The sequence below is a fragment of the Podarcis pityusensis genome, assembly GCF_964106645.2.
Source record: "Podarcis pityusensis genome assembly, chromosome: 15".
Classification (NCBI taxonomy): Eukaryota; Metazoa; Chordata; class Lepidosauria; order Squamata; family Lacertidae; genus Podarcis; species Podarcis pityusensis.
In genome coordinates this window covers 16175392-16193221 of record NC_138040.1, presented here as the reverse complement: position 1 = coordinate 16193221, position 17830 = coordinate 16175392, and the positions used below count along the sequence as shown (strand labels likewise).

General features: G+C 52.8%; 1 protein-coding gene across 1 annotated transcript; it reads left to right on the top strand.

Moving 5' to 3' along the window:
- Positions 1 to 635: 635 nt before the first annotated feature.
- POM121 (POM121 transmembrane nucleoporin) lies at positions 636 to 17543 on the top strand. Its single transcript, XM_080984115.1, has 13 exons — positions 636 to 1114; positions 4120 to 4335; positions 4929 to 5105; positions 5995 to 6075; positions 6508 to 6682; positions 7899 to 8011; positions 8448 to 8524; positions 9061 to 9185; positions 9479 to 9581; positions 9883 to 10056; positions 12191 to 13909; positions 14689 to 14811; positions 15054 to 17543. The coding sequence occupies exons 1-13, from the start codon at positions 651 to 653 to the stop codon at positions 15146 to 15148; spliced, it is 3642 nt and encodes a 1213-aa protein (XP_080840241.1). The 5' UTR covers positions 636 to 650; the 3' UTR covers positions 15149 to 17543.
- The last annotated feature ends 287 nt before the right edge of the window (positions 17544 to 17830 follow it).

Below are 17830 nucleotides of genomic sequence, written 5' to 3'. Positions count from 1 at the left end.
ATCATTGGTGAATTCATTCCAACTGGGAGGACTTGCTTGGATGCACTCAGAACCTCCAAGCACCATCGCAGTCTACCTCCATGAGGGGATTGTTGCCCCCGTGTGCGTTGTTTTTCTTACTAATACGTGTTAGTAATTTATTTCTATTACTGTTTCTACTTTATTCTTATTTATTCGCGTAATTCGTGCTTTTTGTTTCCCCCTTTTTGTGACTGTAACCACTGTTGAACATCTCCTCAGCTCCTTCTGTGGCCAGACATTTTCTATGACCTGTTAGCCGGGCTCCTCTTCTCCTCATGGCCAATTCGGGGACACTTGCGAGGGAGACCATTTTGAATCCCCGCCTGCCCAGGGGTCAACCCAGGCTGGGGGGAGAGAGAGAAAGCGACTCAGATTCACCTCAGCGCTTCAGGCGCCCCGCCCCACTTGCCTTCCTTCCCGCCTTCCTTCCCTCCCCTCCGCCTCGCAGAAAGAGGCCTCGCGTTCTCTCCAGGCCACGCCTATTCCCTCCCTCCTCCTCCCCCGTGCCGTTGAGCTCCACGGACCACGCCCCCTTGTTCCTCGGGCGCGCGCGGGCGCGCGGTGCATGCCGGGCACGGGAAAGGGAAGAGCGCGAGTGGCTGTGGCGGCTGCGGCGCGTCGGGGCCTCGATGTCTCGGGGCGGCGGCGCGTCGGGGCCCGGCTGGGGCTGGTGGCCTCCGTCGCGGCGGCGGAATCCTCGCGAACGAGAGCAGCAGCAGCGGGGCCGGCGGAGAGGCGGAGGGTCGTCTGAGGGCGGCCGGGCTTGGGCCTTCCCTGCGGCCGCGGCGGCAGCGGCCGCGGCGTCGCTGTCGCTGCTGGTGCTGCTGCTGGGCCTGTCCGGGGCGGCGCTCTCGCTGGTCGTGGCGGCGGCGGCCGGGGGAGCCTGGGCGGCCGCCTCGTCCTCGGCGGGAGGCGGCGGCTTCGGGAAGGAGATGAAGGGGCCGCCGTCGCTGCCCCACCGCGCCTTCTCCCCCGCCTTGGCCAACGGGGGCCCTGCCATGGGGGGCGGATGCTGCTACGCCTCACCGGCCCCGGTCCTGCCCGAAAGGAAGCGGCGGCAGTTGCAGCAGCAGCATCAAAGAGGGAGCTGCGGGTAAGAAGAGGGCGACGGGTAGTCCTCTCTCCACGCCCCCCACCCAAGAACGCTCGGAAGAAAGGAGCGCCCTTCTGCACTCTGCACATGTTTAGGGGGCAGAAGCTTGTCACACTCCTCTCTCCACAACTTCCACCCATGCTCGGGGGAAGAGAGGAGCGCTCTTTTGCACTCTGTACATGCGGGGTTGTGGTGAGGAAAGACGCCTGCTGCTTGTGCAGGGCCTCCAGCAGAGCACATGCCCATTTATTGGAGATGGGAAAGCAAACCGAAGAGAAGCTGACCCTGTCCATTATTCTTCCTGTTCCACTGGTTGTCTTCAGCTTGTCTAGGGAGCTCCTTCTTCATCTTTGGGCACGTGGATGTGCAAAATAAAGCTCCCTCAACCATCCACATGTTCGCCTCCCACACCTTGAACCCAGCCTTCCTTCCTTCTCCAACACACACCCCTCTCACTTGCATGTGGGGCAAGGCACTCCTCCTGCCTGCTGTTGAGCTCCTGCCTAAAAGTGCAGTTTCTGTTCCCCAGGGTTTAGCCTTTTGTATTGAGGCAGCTTCTGTAGCTATGATGGTTCCAGGATAACTTTGGAAGAAGAGAGTGATTTTGCTAGAGGGGTCTCTGGGGGGCCCTTGGTAAAGGTCTTGTGGGGGACCAAGGGAGCTTAGGGCAGATCAGGACACTAGGTTTCAGGCAAGACCTTTCCCCCAGCATGGCCTGGAGCAGCATGTGGGCTGCAACCTCTCCTGCCCACCTCACTGCATTCCTCCCACTTCCGGTTGCTCTTTCTGCTCTGCATCATTTCCCACTCTTGGCCCTGGTTGCAGTTAGTCACAATAACTTGCCTGGCCAGGCTTGTCATTTGACAGTGCACTGGAGTGTCATTCAGCTTTTGTCTTTTTACTCCCTTCTCATTAAATTATTTTAGTATCAGATCCTGGACTTCTTTATCCTTCCAAGTTCCCCATCCATTGCTGCTCTTCTTCTAGAGCTCCTGTCATATTCCTCTTGGGGCTCCCAACACAGAAAAGCTCAGGTTTCCTTTCCCCTCCCTCCTGTTTCACTTTCATTCAAAGCCTTGGAACATTTAATCACCCTGCTGTGTGGTGCTAATCCAGGTGCTTTAGTTGAAAACAGTGGGTGCTGAATGTCCTGAAGGAGCCCCATCACTGCCTAGAGACCAGCCAGGCTTTTTTCTCAAGGCTGAATGTGCCAGTTTGGGATCAACAGTTGTGCTTGTTGCCAGACTGTGTTGAGAGAGATTCTGTTGTTTGTTCTTTATCAGCTTTACCATTGTATTTTAAAAAGGGCAGGTTAGACACTTTGAGTGATGTTGGTTTCAGCCAGAATAGTTAGGTGTGTAAATGGTCTAAACAATAAAGAAAAAAACCCAACTCAGGCATGTGTCCTTTTGCTGGCAATAGCTTTCCTGTGAGGGGTAGGGCTGTGTCCCAGTGGTAGGACAGAAACCTAGACAGAATCTCCAGGAAGGGCTGAGAGTGTCCCCTGCTGAAGACCCTGGAGAGCCTCTGCCAATCAATACAGACAGTACTAAGCTAGGTGGACCAGTTTGGTCCAAGCTCTGTGTAGGACAGCTTCTTGTGTTCTAAAAGGCTAATGTATTGGAGGCTTTTTTGTTTAGCAGCAAATAACACTACTAAGGTAGGGACTAGATAGATGTTTATCAAATTACACATGGCATATAGGAAATGGTGAGATTATATAGAGAATTCCTTCCACCATAAGACTGGAACATCAGGTAGCTGATTACTTTGATTGTCAGTAGACAAGAAAATGCTTCTGTAGGCAGGATTAATCCATGGGGCTTGCTTACTGCAAGCTGTAGCGTTGGCCCCTGGCTTAGATGGCATGTTCAGAGGAGGGGGAGGGTTGTTGATGGCTGAATGGAACCTTCAGACATCTTCAGGGGCAGAATCAGATGCTGGGAAGGGTTGCTGCCCCTTCCCCCCAGCTTGGGGGCTTCCCAGAGGCACCAGGATGGCTAATGTGAGAAGCATCAGGATGCAGGGTGTGGTGGTTCTTGTAGCTGCAGTGTGATCTGCTTGTTTCCTCACAGAGGATTGGATTCTCAGCATCTTCATTCCAGTCCCTTGTGTGGAAGTGGCTTGTCCAAAACTTTCTGCATTGTGATGAGTTCAGAGATGGCAAGTCCAGGAAATGTGTGCTGTGAAGAGAGAAATACCTTTTTGTCTTCTGCAGGAAATTGCCTTACATAAAGGCATCCCTGAAGTCATAGGCCTGAATGTTGATGTGCTTGCCTTGCATTAAGGAATTGAGGAAAGCATTCCAGCATATCCCTCTCCTGTCTTGAGAGGCTGCTGGGGCAGGACTTTTCCTTATGAAGTAGGTGGGGAGCCCATTTCGGCACCTCATTTCTTTGAACATGAATCAGCCAACTTTAAACTGTTAGAGGAGCCCCTCTCTCCTTCCATGAGCTCATGTGGGTGTTCAATAGAATGCCATACATTTGATGTGATATATCTGAGCTTCACAGCCTCCATGTGTGTTTGTTAGGTTAGGTGAACTTAACAGCTCAGCAGTGATTTTAACAATTAGATGGAGATTGCTTGATGTATATCTTTCAGATGAATAACAGAAGCCTTCCACACTTGAATCCAGCCACTGCTGCACTGGTGTTCAGGTTGGTGTAGTGAGGACAGTGTCTGCCAAGTATTTTGCCAGGGCAGTAAAGCAACCGGCAGTATAAACTGGTGGATCATGTGTCTTGCTATTTGTGGCTGAGGTTATCGACACTCAGAGCGCCATCAGTGCTCAGCTTTTGAACGTGTGTAGTTTCCCCCAGGTTCTTCTTACAAAGTGGATCATGGTTGTGAAAAGAAACCCCTTGTAGTGGCCAAGAAGAGAACTTGCCTGTTCACTTTGAGGGTTTCCTTTTCCAGCTGGTACTTTTTGAGGAAAGGCCAGCCATTCTTTGAACATCTTCTTTCCCTCTGTCTTGACTGACCATGTTCTTTTCTCTCTTCAGGGACCACCTCTCTGCATCACCTCATTTTATGCTGTCCCCTCGGCGGCGCTACCCCATCCAGCAGGCACAGTACGCCTCTCTGGGGACCCTGCCCTCAATCTGCTGGGATGGATATCGGCGTAAAAACAGGCTGTCTGTCCACAACTTCAGCCTGGCCCGGAGCCCTGTGACGGTGAAGATTGCTCGGCCAGACAGCAACCTCTGCCGTTCCCCACTGTAAGTCTCTGGCTAGGATCTGTCCCAAGCCAAGCAATTCCTTCATGGGTTTATTTTTTATATTTTAATAATCAAAAGATTAACAAAAGCAACAAACAATAAGCAGAACAAAATGCAACAAGACAAAACAAAAAGCCAAAACATTTTTTAAAAAACCAAACTAAAACACAATTCCAATAAATGTTTAAAATGGCTGGGTAGAGCTAGGAGAAATTGGGGAGATCCCTTCTGGTGGATTTTGATTTTGATTTTAGGTGTGTACACAGCCTAAATCTCACTTGGCCCTGTTGCCTCATTAGGCCATGTCCTGATTGGTTGGTGTGAGCGGCCAACCCTCTCTTCCTCCTCTTCAGCTGATGGCCCTAGAATGACTTCTTAATCAGCATCAGCTTGTTGCCCTAGAAGAGCTTTGTGAGGTCATGAGCCAGCCCTCAGGCTGATGTGCAGAGAGACTCCTTGCAGCCATAACTCTTGCCAACAATATCTCACTGGATTCAGGCGGGTGGGGACACCTTGCCTCCTGGGTGAGAGCATATTGTTGGGATGCAGGAGAGCTCCGATTCCTTATGACTACTGTTTCTTCCTATTCACAGGTTGGAGCAGCTGGCTTCCCCCGTGGCTTTCTCTGCAGCGCCCAACAGTACCCTGGACCCATGCGCCAAAGAGACGGTCTTGAGCGCTCTCAGGGAGAGCCGAAAGAGGGCCGTGGAGGAAGAGGAGGAGGGAGAGGAGGACCGGAATGTCCCAGGTGGCCAGGAGAGCAAGAGGAGGTAACAGTCAGCAGTGGCCTGTCTGGTTGCCAGCAGCATCCGTTAGGGCACAAAGGGGCTGAGATCCTGGGACTGAAGATGTCGGCCTCAGAACCATTGATGCTTAATCACTGAGAAAAGGCAGAAACAACCCAAGTCGTACCTTGCCCCTATCAAGGCAGGAGTGGGTTCTTGGTGACATAGTGAGCCTCAGGTTCCTACATGTTGTTGGAACTCTCTATATCCCCCAAGTCTCTTAAGTGAGTGAACTACACGGTTGTTTAAGGGACCTGTGTACAAGTGCTTGAGTATTCAGGTGCTTGCAGCTGAAATTGTAGGTGCTGTTCCTCCTTCCTGGGCCTCCAACTGGGCTTGTGTTTGCATGGGGGAGACAAATCCCAAGCCCGTATTGCTATGTCATACAGGTTGCACAGCCAGGAGGAGGAGTGTGGCAATCATGGTTCTCACTCTACACCCACACATTCTCAGCCTCATGCTCAGTTACGGTTTGGCTTCGCTTTGCTTCCAAACTGGACCATGGCACTGTTGCAATGTGGCTTTGTGGGGGTGAGAGGCTGCTGAGATGGGCTTCAGTTTCAATTAGCTGAAAAATCTAAAAGAGCAAGACCCCTCTCTCAAAACCATTTGACAAATTTCTGAATAGCCCCCTTCAAAAAATGAATGAAATGGTAAACCACCAGCCCCTTGCATCACCTGCTAAGTTGCACAAAGATTTAAACTGGGGTCTTCCAAGCTTGTTGGCATCCGCCACTATGCCATCCCTTGCCTTGCCAGGCTGAGAGCTGAGTTGGCCTTGCTCAGTATCGTAATGAGCTGGATCCATGCTTGTGGCGGCTATCCTCTTACATTTTCTGAAGACCTTTTTTCCCTTTTCTCTCCCCCCTTCCAGGCGCCATGATAGCAGCGGGAGTGGACAGTCTGCCTTTGAGCCCTTGGTGGCCAACGGCGCCCCAGCATCTTTGGTCCCCAAGTAAGTACTGAGAGCTTTGCCTGGAAAAAGGCTTCCTCCTAATAGTATTAACAAATAATGGTGGAGTGTAGGGGAGCAGTACTTGTTACACCAATCAAGTTAAGAGGCCTGACCTCCATCCTCTCCCCTCCCCTCGCCTGCTTTAAAGTATTTTTAAAAAGAGAGAAACCACAATTGGATCTACTTCATCGTGTGTCCTTTGGCGCTGAAATGCTGCTGTGCACATGGTTGTGCTAGGAGAGGCAGATTGAGGCCATTGTTCATATGCGTGGAGAGAAGTTCGAGGTTTGGCAAATCTCTCCATGCTCTTCTGGATATGAATTGTGGGGTGATTTCTGTAAAAGGCCATCTTCCCAGCAAGGCTTTGACAGAAGGAGAGCCCTGTCGAAGGTGGCTCACCGTGCTACTGCCATCTCTGCCTCTTGCCCCTAGGCCTGGCTCCCTGAAGCGCTGTCTCCTCCTGTCCCACTGCCTGGAAGAAGGCTCCTCCAAGAGGTCGCGTACCTCCTCCCTCAGCTCCATCAACAGCCTGCCTGTAGGGGGGATCCCTAGCTCCATCCGCAATGCCATCGCCAGCTCCTACAGTTCCACCCGGGGCCTCTCACAGGTACGTGCCGGTCCCTTGACTTCTTTTCCCCATGGTCAGGGAGGCTGGAGATATTTAGCATCACAAGTCATAATATATTAACTGAGCGGCAATCCCTTTGTGTAAATTAATAAGAAAATCAGTAGTTCTAAATCCAGTGTTACAGTACTTACGTTTCAATGGTCTTCATCATCTTAAGTCTCAACTTCAACAGAAATGTTTAAATTGTTTTTCTCATATTTAAAAAACCAAAAGTTTATACCTGAGAAGTCATGCTTAGGCCCCGTCCCTCCCACTTTTAGAGATTATACATTTTCAACTGGTATAATTCATGGCGTGTTGACTGCAACTGATGAGTCATAGTCCAAAACATCTGGAGCCCAGTTTGCAGAAGGCTGCCCTAGTTCTAGATAAAATTGAACATGGGGATGGCAAAGCCACACTGGACAACTGAGATGCCCCTGAGAGTTCCCACTTGTAGAAGGCCCAGCTGACAGCATATAGCTTTAGTTAATCTTTGAAAGTTATCCCTGAAATGAAATGCCTTTAGGACATGGAACATGAAAGGCCTCTCAGAGTTCCAAAAATATTTTCATCTCCTAGGAACATTGTTGCTCCGTGTCCTGACTTCTTGCATCATCGTACTTCATCTTATTTTATCTTCTAATTCTCTGGGTTGGCCTGTTGGCCCTTCACCCAGCTACCTGGCGGACATGAAGCCAGTCTGGATTTGGTCAGTGCTTGAATTGGAAGCCCCCAAGAAAGCACTTCCATCTTGAATTATATGAGAGAACAGCAGGGTGTGAACGTGCTTACAAAGTATGTTACTTCATCTGTTGGCTAACATAGAAGGCAAGATTTAATAATTGCATTACTCTGATCTTGCTGTGACTTTTGCCGTGTTCCAGGATTTCATTCATTTTATATCTGTTAAGACAGGGGGCATCTGTGGTGCCCTCCAGATGCTGTTAGAGTCCAGCAGCCCATCCAGGCAGGACGACTAATGGTCAGGGTGATGGGGGTTCCAGTCAGCAATGCCTCGAATGCTGCCATAGGTTCTCCATTCTTGGATTAAATCTGCTGGCTGGAGCTGATGGGCACTGTAGCCCAGCAACATCTGAAGGGCCTCAGGTTGGATGAGGCTGTGCTAAGTGGTTTCACTAGAGCTCCAGCTAAGAGATGTGTGATGCTGCCATCTCACTCTGCCTCTGCTGTCCTCTTTCCTTCCCTCCTCCAGGTGTGGAAGAGGAGCGGCCCAAGCACCTCTCCTCTCTCCAGCCCAGCATCCTCCCGTTCTCAGACACCTGAGAGGCCGAACAAAAAAGCAAGATACCCCAATGCCAGCCTCACGTGAGTGCATCTTCTCCCTGCCTGCTTGTGGCAGCGTGGGGCCAAGGCCAGGAAGGGCCAGGAGGCCGGCCAGGGGGGGTGGTTCAAGGACTCCCCCCTTCCCCATGGTTCGCATCCAGAGCAACACCTCCCTTTCCTTTCACATTGCCACAGTTTTCCTATGTTGATGCACCCTCTGGAAAAGAGTGCTGTTTCTGAGTGAAAGCATTAGAGGTCTTGTACAAGACCAACTTTGCCTTTGAATAGGTAGAAGGATTCTGTGAAATGGAAAAGCTGACTCCTTAATGTGGGTGTTTTCGGACAGCACAAGGTACATTTTATAGCAAGGGTCCTCCAAGGCATCCGTTTCCGTAGCTACACCCCTTCACCTGCCAGAGTCTTGAGAGCAATGAGTCCTCAAGAGTCAGGTCTCACTGGCTTTCTCCTTTTGTTCCAGGGATGATGAGTCTCACCAGTCCATCAACTCCACACCTGTGAGGACAGACAAGGAGGCGCCAGCAGAGAAGAATGAGTGTGAGTAGGCAGGTGGAGGGGGGCAGGGATGCTTTGCTAATAAAAAGGTGGACAGGAGCAGGAAACAGATGTGGCATTGATACTGTTGTGATGATCTTAAAGCAAAAAAAGAACAAACGCAAAACTCTTGGTGGGTGGAGCGGGCGGGTGGGCAGAATGTTTATCTCAATACAGGCTAGTTGGGAAGACTTTAGAATGGCCGGAGGCAGGGGGTGTATCTTAACGTGTAGCAGTCCAGATCTCCCTGGAGCTTCCGCTATCCCTGGCCTTCAGCCACACTGGCTGTCAGGAGTGAGGGGAGTTGTCAGCAGCGTTTGGAGTGCTGGATGCTACACGTCTCAACCACCCCATTTTAGAAGGTTTTTCCTCTCACTTCCCATGTTCACATTATGTCCACCTGGGATTTATTAGAAGCTTAAAGTGACAGTATTTAGAAACAGGCCACCAGTGCTGCAGAATCCCAAGCCTCCTTTGGCTGGGCAGGGCCTCATGCATAAAACCGCAGGCTTACCAACTCTGGCCTCTTCTTCTTGCAGCAGCAGAGATGCCCCTGCGGAGCAGGCACAGCTCACCAGTGTCGCCACCTTCATCAGGCAGCACTGGCAAGCGCAAGCGGAAGATCCAGTTGCTCTCCACTCGGCGGGAAGATAATTTCACCATGGTACGCTCCTTCTGTTCTTTTTTCTGGACTTAGTTGGCCTTGAGGACAAGCTTGGAGTGAGTGAGAATGAGTGAGTGCCAAGCTCTTGACTCACTGCCTTTTGCCTTGACTGAGTCAAAGGTTGCTGACCGCTTTGACTGCCCCTGGTGTAAACAAGGCTGAGCCAGGTAGACTGTCTTGGTGTCAGGCTGCTGCCTCTGCTGCCCCTTGGAGGGCTTTCCCTCCTTCCTCTGGGCCCACTGGACTGCCATGCTCATCTGAAGCAAGCAATGTCCCTCCTCTTCTCTCCACAGCCTCTTCCGCCTCAGCTGGGCTATTCTGTCACTGCTGCTGACCTGGATGCAGAAAAGAAGGCTGCTCTGCAGTGGTTCAACAGAGTCCTGGAGGACAAGACTGGTAGGAGCACCCTCTTCCCTCTGTGTATGAACTGCCTCAAGTTTAGGGAGGGGAGGGCATTGGAATAAGGGGCTTGCAGAGTAAAATAAAACAGAAAACAGGGAATTTTGGATCTCCTCAAGAAGGTCCCTTTAGTGGCTCTCAGGAATAGCAGGTCTATCAATTGGCTTTGTACATTTGGTTGCCTCCTTGGTTGTTGTGTTTGGGTGCCCCTGGGTTTATTCTGCATTTATATCCTGCTTAATACATTTTTTTAAAGCCCTAAGCACTCTGCTCCTTGCATGCTGGTCCTCCCCAACAGATTCCACTCCCAGACTCTCAGTGCCGATGACCTCACCACCCAGCACCCTGTCTTTCGGGACAATACCTAACAAGTCCACCGCTGTGTCGCTGGCTGTCACAGCTGCCAGCACCAACCCCCTCCTGGAGAGCCTGAAGAAGATGCAAGATGGGCAGAGCTCCTCAGGGCAAGCTGGTGAGTGGTTTGGGGAGGCCTTGGGGGATGTGATTGAGGGTGCAGCTCTTCCCAAGGGCCTTCCTGCTGCAGAAACCTAGCCATGCTGGTTTGGAAAGGGGTGTGGGAGGGAGGGAGGGAGATTCCAGAGGGGTTTTTATCTGGTGGAGGGCACCTAATGACCCTGGGGGCTAAAGCATCCGAGATACTTGGTTTCTTTAAGGCATCGCACCATTAAAAGCTGATCAATTGCAGTTTCTCAAGGGGGCACAAAAAATAGCTTGGGTGACACTTCCTTTCAAGGAGTCGGAATTTCCTACCTTGGGAGCTTCTCTAATTTGGAGTGCCTTCTTGCAGGAGAACCGCTTCCAGGGTTGCCAGCCTGATGTTGATTTCTACCACCTACCCCAGCCAACCACAGCCAGTCACTAGGCATGATGGGAGCTGTAGTCCAACCACATGTGGGGAGAGGGCGCCTACTTGACTGCCCCTGCTCTACGTCTGTGTGCTCTATAAGGCATGTTTCCCTTTCTGAGATTGCAGTTCCTATCAGCCACAGCCAGCAGTGCTGTATAATGTTGGGACTGGAGGAAGCTGAACAGTGTTAGCCCACAGCTGGTGGGAGTTTCAGTTGCAGGTGGTTGTTCTTAACGTGGTCTGTGGAATCCCCGCTCCTATGTGCGATAGACTTGCTTGTAGCTTCATGAAGAGTCTTCCTTGAGGAATGTCCAGTCTTGTTAAGATCAGGGAGACCTTAAGTCTCAGGACAAAACCAGCTGGTTACTCTAAGCCACTTTCCAGGGATTAATGGACAACGTTAACTACATCAGAGGAGGTGGGGAGAGAGAGGTTGGCACAGTATTCTGGAATTCCTGACAAGTTTCTTGAGGGCACAGACTCCCCTCCCCCACAATTTGCTTCTTTGCCGTGTGCAGATGTTAGTTTCTGTCAAGACAGATGAGTTACCGTATTTTCCGCTCTATAACACGCACCTGACCATAACACGCACATCGTTTTTAGAGGAGGAAAACAAGGGGGGGGATTCTGAATGAAACAGTGGATGTATCATTTTTGTGCTTCATGCTGTGGCCACAGACATGTGATCTGATGGTGAAATTGGGGTGACCCAATGCAAAAATGTGGATCCATGCTTTGTAACCACGTTTTTGCACCATTTCAGCCCCAGGCAACAGTGGGTGCGTGATTTTTTTGGTGCAGGCTGTAGCCATGGACATGCTATGTGATCTGATGGTGAATTTGGGGTGACCCAATGCAAAGATCCTGAGGATCCATGTGGATCTGTGCTTTGTAACCACGTTTTAAGTGGGGAGGGAAGGAAAAACAGAAGGGACAAGGAGCACAAGAGGGGTGTGCAGAGAAGCAGCTGGCTAAGAATGCAGGAGAGGGGTTTAACGGGAGGGAGGAAAGGAAGGCAAAAGTTTCCCCCACCCACCCACCCAAGCCAGCCCCCCCTCTCTCTCTCCCCCCCCCACCTGCATATTTTCCGGCTGCCTGTGAGTTCCTAGAATGCTTCCCTGGACGCAGCACCAGAGCACGGAGAGGAATTGGAAGGAAGGACGCAATCCTTTCCTTTCCCCTCTGCTTGCCTGGAGGGCAGGGGATTTCCCTGCTCTTTGTTCCGTTTGAGCAAACACAGGAAACGAAACTGAAGCGGGTGGGCAGTAAGACCCTGAGGCAGAATGCAGGAAGCATAGCTTCCTCTTTTCTGGCTTCCCTCCTCCCATGACTGCGCGATCTAATTTTTGCCCCTACACTCGGTCCAGTTGGCTCCAGGGACCACACATTCGCTCAATAACACGCACAGACATTTCCCCTTACTTTTTTGGAGAAAAAATCTGCGTGTTATAGAGAGAAAAGTACGGTCAGTCTCGGCCCTCTTCAACCTCCCTGTATGTAATCACAGCTGGGGTGGCTGAAGGAGAATATACAAGTTGCAGGATTTAACATTTGACACTGCATCTTAAAGGCAAGCTGAAGACTGTGATATCTGATGAAGGAGGAGGCTGGGTGGGCATTGAGAAAAAATAGTGGTTGTCTGATGCAAAACAGAGAACTGTTGTTAATGAGCTTTCCCTGTTGAGCAGCATTTCCTCTCTGGTATAGTGACAATGCTCTTCCTCCCCTGCTATTCCAGGTCCTGGCTCTGCTGCAGAGACCCCTCCGCTGTCAGCTCCTTCTCCTTCCCTGGATTTGGGCTCTTCCATGCCCATGAGCTCCCCTGAGGTGACCAAGGCCCCACTGTTGTCGCTTGGTGTCCCAGCGCCCCTGGCTACTACAGCACTGTCTTCTTCCTCCAGTGCTGCCCAGCCTGCCAGCAGCACCTGCAGCCCAATGGCTGCCTCCTCTTCTGAGCTGGGCCAGACTCCAGCACGACCTGCCTCTGCCCCGAAGCCCAGCACCCTCTTTGGGATTCTTACTAGCCCTCCTGCAGCCCCTGTGTCAACAACAACGACTGCCTCTCCTGCACCTGAGGCAGCACCCATGTTCAAGCCCGTCTTTGGCAGCCTGGTGAAGAGCGAGGGGCTGGGTTTCTCCATGAGTAGCACCACCACGACTGGGCCTGCCCCAGCTACTGGGACTCTGCCCTCCTCCTTGGCTGCTCCTCCTGTCACTTCCAGCAGCACTTTCAAGCCCGTATTTGGGGCTCCGCCCCCACCAGCCACCTCAGCTCTTCCTGCAACAGTGGCAGCTGCCTCGCCGTTCACCTTCCAGCCGGCGCCCGTGCCCACCCTGCCCGCCAGCAGCTCCACCACCACAGCCACGCCTGGGTTCCCCATTCCCCTGGAGGCCACTGTGACCACCACTGCAGCAGCTCTGCTCTCCTCCACAGCTGTCTCCTCAAGCAAGGCAGTCTTTGGCTTTGGGCCCACCATGCCGGCCTCCACAGCTGCACCTAGCAGCACCTCTGCCACCGCACCAGCATCATCCCAGCATCCCTCGCTCTTTGGGGCCCCATCCACTAGCGGCACTGCTCCCCTTTTCCAATTTGGCAAGCAGGTTGCCCCCACAGGTCCCACTCTCAGCCCCTTGGTGAGCTCTGCCTTCAGCCAGGCACCCTCCTGCAACACAGAGGCGGCTCCCAGCACCACCACCACGACAGCAGGCTTCAGCCTCTTCGGCAACAGCAGCGCCACAACGACCCCTTCGGCCACAACACAGCCTCCCCTGATGTTTGGGTCCGGCGCCTCTGCATTCACAGGGGGCTTTGGCACGGCTTCCAAGCCACCGCCTCCGTACCCAACGGACACCAGCCAGCTGGCTTTGGACACAACAGTTGCCGAGAGTCAGCAGGCAGCCACCAAGCCATCTGCAGGGCCTGTGAGCTTTGAATCTCATTTCAGCTTCTCCCAGCCAGCGGCCCAGCCAGCTTTTGGCAGTCCCTCACAGATACCCTTCAGTGGGACTGGGCCCCTACCATCCTTTGGTGCAAAAAGCACCACCCAGCCAGCGTTTGGAGCCACCACCTCTGTCTTCTCCTTTGGGACGGCCACGACCTCCACCACGTCGGGCTTTGGGTCCAACACTCAGACCACGAGCAGCAACAGCAGTGCAGGAGGCCCAGTGTTTGGGAGCTCAGCTCCCACTCCCTTCAGCTTTGGGGCAGCCAACCAGGCCCCTGGAGCAGTCAATGCCTTTGGCATGGGTGCAGCTGCTGCTGCTGGCACTGCAGGTCCCGGAGCGGCTCCCGTGAGCTTTAGCTTTGGCAGTGGACAGATTGGGGCAGCAGGGGCAGCGGCAGCGGCAACACCCTTTGGATCTTCTTTGGCACAAAACCCTCTGGGGGCCCAGAGCCAGAGCTCTGGTTTCGCTTTCAACATCCCTGGCACGCAAGAGAGCAAGCCAGCCTTTGGAGGTGAGTCGTTCCCCAACCTGGGATGGACACACATACCTGGGTCCTGGGCAAGGGAGGTGGAGGGCAGGGTGGGTCTGCTGCAGCCATGCCCCTAGCTCCTTTCTCTCCAGGGTTGGCCGCCTTTAAAAAACAGGTTGTAAATACGACTGCATTTGCCCACTGTCACCATTCTTCACCCTCTTCTCTTTGCAAAGCCTGAGAATTTGTGAGACAGTGTCAGGCACAATCTGTTAAACGTAGGGGAAGGGAGGAGAGAAACGCTTTCCCTGCCACATGGAGGTTCTGTGTGCACTCACTCCCCTGAATCCAGGTCTTACATCCATGCTCCTCCCTCCTCCTTATTTCCATCCCTTTTCCTCCACTCCTAGTCTAAAGTTTTAGATCTTCCCAAAGCCTGGATTTTGACAGCAGAATAAATCATGCAAAGTCTCTGGGTGTTCACAGATGCCGAGGTTTTTATTCTTTGCTGGACTCGCTCTGCCTTTCTGCTGGGCTTTGGAGCATGAAGCTTCAGTCCTCCATGTCAGTGACAGACTGAGGCATGTTGAGAGAGGAGGGGGACATTTCTCCCTGGGCTGGGAGACAGGCGGGTCCAGACTGACCTGTCTCATTCTGTCCAATTGGCCTTGCATAGGAGGGCAAAGGCAGAGAAGGACTGGCTCTTTTACTCCCAGTCCCATGCAGTAAAGCGCAGAGACTAGCATCTTGGCTTTGTTTCCCCTTGGATGCATGTCCCTACTCTGGTCGGCCTCTCATTTTACCACCTTTTGGTCTTCTAGGAGCTCCACCACCCACATTTGGGCAGAGCTCGCCGGCACCAGGTGCGGGCACAGTGGGGGGCAGCACCCTTTCCTTTGGAACATCCATCACCCCCACCTTTGGAAGTGCCGGACCTCCTTTTGGTAAGAGTCTGGGAAGATGTAGCAGTTTTATGGGACAGGATTTCTGTCTGCTTCCTTGCTCCCATGAACTTGAGGGGGTTGGGTGAATGGTGGGGGGCTGTGGGATCCCCCAGCATACATTTCCCCCCATCCAGCCGGCCCTGCGTGGCAGAAGGGGCTGTTGCTGTGAGCCCTCCGACCACGGTCTATGTAGCCGAGACTGATATGGGGGCTTCTTGTTGCTTCTCTGTCTTTCCCTGCAGGACCCCCAGCCCCCACCTTCTCCATCGGGGCAGGATCCAAGACTGGCTCCCGCCAGCGGCTACAAGCCCGGAGGCAGCACACCCGAAAGAAGTAGCCAAGAGAGACTTCCTGGCTGGGCTCCAGCTCCCGGCCAACCTGCTGTCGGGCCTAGACTGGCCTGGGCACAGCACCTGCCCAACGGAGGCTGCTGCTTCTACAGCTCACCCTCAGCAGGGCTGACTGGCCTAGGGGCCACGTTGTCTCTGACGTCCGCAGGAAGTTACCCAGAGCAATTTTTACCCCCTCAAACGGGACAGGAGAAACCAAGCCCTTTTTACTTGAACAGTCCATGACTGAGTCTGGATTAAATTTTGTACATATCGGCTACTTTCCCTTTCCCCATGTGAGCAGCCCCCTGTGGATCCCTCTTCCCTCCCATCCACCTTCTTGCCTTACCTCAACCTGCTCCCTTTTCTGGCTGCCAAGGGAGGGCAGTGTGCCGGGAGGAGGCCAGCAGCGGTGTGCCAGTTTCCACCTGGAGCCCCCTCCCCTCTTCCTGGAGACAAGTGGCAGAAGGTTCTCCTGATCCAGGGCAGAGGCCCCCCACACCAAGGGCTTGGGGTCCTTTTCCGATGATGCTGTGGCCCACACCACCTTCAGAGCCCCTTTGCAGCTGGCAAAACCACCTTGCCGAAGCTCCATGGTTGCAGTCACTGTGCTGGGGGCCCTTCGCCGAAACACTAATCACTGTTCCTCCGTGGCTGGGACCCCCTCCGCAGGCAGGGAGATGCTGGGGTGGGAGCGAAGAGGTAGCTCCCCACCTCACCCCCCCTTGCTGCTGCTGCTTCACTTGAGCCCCTGTCCTCTTCCATCTCCCCCCCCCCCAATCATCCGTCTGTCTGTTCTGCTCACAGAATGTGTTCTTTCTTTCCCTTTCCTTTTTTTTTTCTCAATTGCTCTGTGAATCGAGTTTGGAGGAAGAATTTAATTGTATGTGTGGCGGCATGTTGGTAATGCCGGACTTGCTGTAAACATTTCTTTTGGGGGGTGGCTGTCTTGTCTCCAAGGGAGACGAACCCCGCCGAATTGGGTGTGGACGGTGGTGGTAGCAGCATCGCTGCTGCGTGGCTACGTGTGCCGAGTGGAGCCAAGCACTCGGGAGTTTTCAGACTGGGAGGCTGACAGTGCTAAGCAGGGGGCGGCTCTGTGTGCATCATCTGGGAGGAGGAGGAGGAGAGGGAGGTGAAGCAAGGCTGCCCTCCCTAGCAGGGCTGCACAGCTCCAGCGCCTTTGACTCCCTGCACTGGATTTGGGGGGGGGGGGGAGAGAAGAGGCTCCAATGTGGAAGGGCTCTGCAGTCTGCCAGGGTTGCCATGGCACAATGCCGGCTGCCCTACTACACAGCACTGCTTGCAAGAGGCTCCAGCAAGCAAAAGAGCACCCCCTCCTCTTCTAAGGAGCTCCCTTCATTTTGGGAAAGAACATCCCAGCTCCTCTCCCCCCCCCCCCCCCGCATCCCTCTTGAAGCGCGAAAGCCCAGTGTCTGCCAGCTTTTTTCATACAGTGGAGACAACGGTGTGAGAGTGTGTGCGTGAGCCTGCCTAATTCTAAATTTAAGAAAAAAAATATTTAAACATTTTTTAACAAAATGAAACTTTATTTTTGTATTTAAGCTAAATTGCCTTTGAATTCCTTCAAGCTTGGTTCATAGAAGTGTGTGAAAGTGCAAAGCTGTTCATTAGGAAATTAGCTGGGGTGGGGAGCTCTGAGGAGCGGGAGGTGGCCGGGCTGCAACAGTCTCAGGCTGGGAGCCCCTCGTCTGCCTCCCCCCGCCCCATCCCATTCCATGTTCTTGTTTTATAATGTGGATGTGGCTTTGTCTGTCCTGTAATGCTTGAGAGCTCTTGCACATTTAGAGGGTGCCTGGCATGGGGAGTGAGCGTTCTGTCTGGGCTATTGGAGAGGCAGTAGCCAAAAGCTTCCATCCAGCCCCTGGATGTGGGGTGGGGGGAGGTTTCTAAAAGAACGAGGCTTCCACAGATCACTGCCTGACATTGGCATGCTGGTAATAAGCGGAGCAGTGCCTTGCTATGGGAATGGTGCTGTCTTTAAGAACCCCCTTTGTATCCCTTCCCCCCCCCAAAAGAAACCCAATTCTGTGAAAGTGGAGACAACAAGTGCTTCCTGAGCTCGGGCTGCCTCTCTCCCTTTACCTCAGTCACGTCTCTGCCCAGCCAGGTAGCCACCACATCCTGAGCTTGCAAAGGGAAACAGCTTGGGACCCTCCCCGCCACCCCAGGCTGCAGCCTTTCCATTGATTGTGTGCAGAGTGCCAGCGTCAACTGTGTGAGTGGGATGACGTCTGTGAGGATGAGGAGAATGATTGACTTTTTTAAAAAAAAGAAAACGTCACAATGAAGACTTGGATCATTCCTGTTGAGGGTTTTAGCGTGAATGTGCAATTTCTTTTCCTTGCTTATGTTGATTTAAAATAAAACAAAACTGCTTGAGATGGAGAGTGTCTTTCTGTTTTAGCGGGAGGTATTTCCCAAAGGCAGCAGCAGCCAACTCACCCCTGGGTTTTCCTGAATGATGGAGGAGGCCTGCCCACTTCAGATGGATCTGCATAGCACAAAATTATTTCCTTATTTATACTCCAGCAAAGGCAACACACATGTCATTCCCAAGCAGGTAATAGGCCACTGACCTTGCTTAGCTTCAGTGACGTTGGGTCTGTACCTGCAGACTGCATGTTCTGGGCAGACAGAAATGGCAAAGACCAGTAGTTTCAAGACAG

Bases quoted from the DNA above. Each gene is read 5' to 3' on its own strand.
- POM121 (XM_080984115.1), top strand. From the start codon at position 651: ATGTCTCGGGGCGGCGGCGCGTCGGGGCCCGGCTGGGGCTGGTGGCCT. The intron at 9,186-9,478 runs GTACGCTCCTTC...TTCTCTCCACAG, and splicing joins GGGAAGATAATTTCACCATG to CCTCTTCCGCCTCAGCTGGG. The intron at 10,057-12,190 runs GTGAGTGGTTTG...CTGCTATTCCAG, and splicing joins GAGCTCCTCAGGGCAAGCTG to GTCCTGGCTCTGCTGCAGAG.